Genomic DNA, 4,115 nt, shown 5'->3' with positions numbered 1-4,115 from the left:
TAGCCCAGAGGAGACCCCACAGTCTGGAACACATGTGGATCTGACCTCAGGTCACCCACCTGATCCATGGAAGATTCTCTGATCTCTGCAGGTGAGGGGGTACCAACCTATAACCACTCACCTACGAGCTGCTATCAAAGCCAGTGAAGGACACCAGAAACTACCACACAACACCAGAGACAGCAGATGGCTAAAGGGCAATGTAGAAACATGAATAACAAAAGCCAAAGTAACATGGCATCTCAGAACCCAGTTATCCCAAAACAATAAGGCCTGGACACTCGAACACAACTGAAACAAAAGAAAAGGACCTTGAATAAATCTTTCCTTATGAAGATGATAATGGAAGAAATGAATAAAATCTGTAAAGGAATACAAGAAGATGCAGCCAAAAAGACTGTGGCCCTTAGAGAGGCCATGACAGAAGTTTATAGAGAGGAAAAGAATAAGTCACTGGATGAAATTCAGGAAAATGCAATCAGGTGAAGGAAATCAATAAAATGGTTCAAGATCTGAAGATGAAAATGGAAACAATAATAAAAACACAACCTGAGGAAACCCTGGAAAGAGAAAACTTAGAAAAGAAAACAAGAGATACAGAGTTCATGTCTGGCAAAGGAACTGGGAAAAACAGCCATTGGAGGACATCAGATCAAACAGACTTCTTCCATCCCTCCTACTCTCAAGCCTCTGAGTAAAATGACTTACCCTGCCCCAATCAAATTAATATAAATGAGGAAGAAAATAAGCAGAAATCAATATGAAACAAAGTATCAAAATAACTATATTTGTTCCACTAGCTATTTCAACATAAAAAAATGAAATCACAGTTAACAAAAAAAAAACTTTATTTTTTAGTCTTAAAAAAAAAAAAAGACAAAACTCTCTCTTTCCCAAAATAACCATAATTAGCTTATAAAATTGGATTATAATTTCAAAGTGTTTCCCTTTAAAGGAAACTTCAACATATAGAATCTAAACATTAAAGGTTTAAGGGAAAAAAGACAGAATCTAGCATGAGACAAGGAAATCCATTCATACTTCAGGCCCTTCTCCTCCAGGAACCAGCTGCATTGGAGGAAAAAAAAGTTTATTAATAAGACTATCATAGCACCTAAAGACCCCCAAGTGTTCCTCATCGACCAAAGCCAGCTTTGTCTCTCCCCCATACTCCAGTTGCCATCATCTCCAGTTCTGAATATGTTAGTAATTCCAACATCATTAATTGATGCTTAACAGTTTCAGCAATGCTTCCCGATGAACTAAAGGCCATAAAGATTAAGAAGCAAACTAATCTTAAGGACCCAATGGTCTTGGGGCACTGATCACCAAAGGCTCCATTCCCTTCCTCAGCATGTCTAGGCCATGAATACTATCAACTAAGAGGCAGTTTAAGTCAGTTCCGTAATCCTTTCACCATAAAAGTAAGGTGATTTCAAAATAAAAGTTTTAATGTCTTACCATTGTTATATTATTTCCATTTAGTAAAATCTGATCTAATTTTGTAATCCTTCTTCCTTCTGGTGTAATTTCACTAAATAAATAGATAAAACGGAGTCAAGATGAACAAGTAATCAAAGGCAGTATTTTGGAAACACTTTCCCTCCTAACAGTTATCCCCGGGCTAAATCTCTAGCACCAAAGCTGTTATTCCTACCTATAAATGTGAACTTATATAATGAAAATAATTTTCAGAAATACAAACTGCCCCCTGGGTAGTGTTCATGTAAATATAACTTACTGTAAAGCTTGTTCACTAGGATTTCTTAGAATTTCAGGAATAATACTAAGATAATAAGCCTCTAACTCAAACCTGACAAATACCAGTAAATCAAGGTTCAGTTTTAAGGTGTTTCCAATAAGTAATTTTCTTTAGTCAATCATACTACAGTGGTTTAAATGAGAACGGTGAGAATGGCCCCCAACAGGCTCATATATTTGAATAACTTGGTGCTCAGTCGGTTGACTATCTGGGAATGATTAGGGGGCGTGGCCGTGTTGGAGGAGGTGTGTCACTAGTAACTTTGACATTTCAAAAAGTCTTAGGTATACCCACTTAGCTCTCTCTAGCTCATGGTTTGTCCCAACATATAAACGCTTAGCTAGTGCTTCAGCCCCACGCCTGCTTGCCTACTGCCATGCTCCACACCACGAACGTCATGGGCTGTAACCCTCTCAAACTGTCAGCAAGGCCCCAGTTAAATACCTCCTTTTATAAGATGCCCTTGGTCATGCTGTCTGGTCACAGTAGTAGAAAAGTTAACCAAAGCCCCTGTCTTTAATTAAAAAGAGATCCGCCCCCAACTCTTTAATTCCTAACTCTACTCACAATTCTGTGACGTCTTCCAACACCATATCTGAAATTTGACGTTAAGAAAATAAACAAGATCGGATTTATTCCTGCTTATGTTTTTGTTTGGTTTCAAATGTTTTCAACACAATGGTGCAAATTCAAAATGTTTGTTGTTGGCAAGAACCCCATCTTCTCTTAGCAAACACACTTAAAGATGCTACCAGGTTCCTGGGAAACAAGATTATTCTTAATGTAATAACCAGAAATACATCATCTGTCCACAGTTCTTACTTGTATAGTACGTCTTCAAAAGCCTGTACCATCGCCGCTTTTTCAAAGGATACTGACAAAGTCATCAAATCCCAGAAGCGTACCAACAATTTCTTTATCGCTCTTCATCACAATGTGAATTCTTGATCCTATACACTTGTCCACGAGCTCTGTGGGAGGGGAAGGGTTGTTTTATCCACTCAGCAGTTCAACAAACATCTGATTGCCTACTTGCCCTTGTCCTATCATTAAAGATAAGCAAACAGCAGTCACTCAATAACTCCATCATACACAAATCTCTGTCCAACCATTAACACAAATGTTTGTCCTACTCTCCACTTAGCTCTATTTTGCTGCGATTAATATGACTGATTTTATTTAATTAGTTGATTAATACACGAACACACACACACACACACACACACACACACACACACACACACACACACACACACACACACACACACACACACCCCTTGAGGTCGAGCCCATGGCTGTTTTTCCTCACTCGTGTTTCTACCGATGAACAGTATCTAGCATATACTGGACTTATCACTGCAAAAACTTTCAACCACCGCCACATGCACTATCGTCACCAGCCCCGAAAAACTACCGAGAAAAACTACACGGTTAGACACCAGCTTCGCTGCCACTTCTTCTCTCTCCTAACCTTCACCCTCTGTGATCAGAGACCAACGTGAACATCTCAGCACTGTTCAGCACGATGGCTGCCGGTGTGCTATGTGAAAACGGCGGCTGTAATTTAACTTCATTATTCAATAGTAGCTTGGCCCTACGCGGGAACTGCTGGCTGAGTTTATGAATAACGGGGCTAGTTTCCAGATTTCTCTTTTTAAGATTCACTGTAGACCTTGGCGCTCTGCTCACCCCACCAGGAACACTACAGGGTCTACCTAATCTGGAGAGCGAAAAGGCCAAGCTGAGAGTCTGGACTGGTCGCAGTGACATCTTAACTGGCGAGCTCAAAAAGGAGGCCGAGCATGTCTTTTCGCTAAATGGGAACTTCGCAGGCCATCAAAAGACAAAACTGTCGGTCTTCCAGCGACGCGGCCGGGCCGGGAACGGCGGCGACCCAGCCTCGGCCCCCAGCGTGGAACTGCAGCAACCCGCCCGCTCCCCAGGGAAGACGTTTACCTAGTGGCAGGAGCTGAGACGGGTTAGTGGTCGCGTTAGCCGCCATGGCCACGCCGGAAGTGGCATGAGGACACCCGCGCAGACTTTAAAAGAGCGCGCTTCCGCCCTTCTCCACAGCCAGCTCAGACGAGACTAATCGGAGGCCGATTCTGCGATAGAGAGGTAACTAATGGATCGCAGAGAGAGTCGGTAGAATGAATAGTTAGGACCTCTAATGGTGCCACCTATGGGACACACCCCTATGGTGCCCCTGAAATTTTGTTGAACTTCTGAGATTGTTTGCCTCCGGAAGACCACAACATATAAGATCTCTGAGTCAGATACTTTTCCCCCCAAGAAGGTTGCATCTCAACCTGGCATCTTTCTTCAGAGCAATAAAATCAATTCATATGTCTCA

General features: G+C 41.8%; 1 protein-coding gene across 1 annotated transcript; it reads right to left on the bottom strand.

Annotated features, from left to right (window-relative positions):
* Positions 1 to 864: 864 nt before the first annotated feature.
* Lsm5 (LSM5 homolog, U6 small nuclear RNA and mRNA degradation associated) lies at positions 865 to 3,829 on the bottom strand. The gene is made up of 5 exons (XM_051151599.1): positions 3,719 to 3,829; positions 2,638 to 2,733; positions 2,330 to 2,357; positions 1,462 to 1,534; positions 865 to 1,068 (listed from the first exon to the last, which is right to left on the bottom strand). Exons 1-5 carry the CDS (start codon positions 3,762 to 3,764, stop codon positions 1,036 to 1,038), a joined length of 276 nt encoding a protein of 91 aa, XP_051007556.1. The 5' UTR covers positions 3,765 to 3,829; the 3' UTR covers positions 865 to 1,035.
* Positions 3,830 to 4,115: the final 286 nt, after the last annotated feature.

The sequence above is a fragment of the Acomys russatus genome, chromosome 10 (genome assembly GCF_903995435.1).
Source record: "Acomys russatus chromosome 10, mAcoRus1.1, whole genome shotgun sequence".
Taxonomy (NCBI): Eukaryota; Metazoa; Chordata; class Mammalia; order Rodentia; family Muridae; genus Acomys; species Acomys russatus.
Note: the sequence above shows the minus strand (reverse complement) of the source record. Positions and strands in the feature narration are given on the sequence as shown.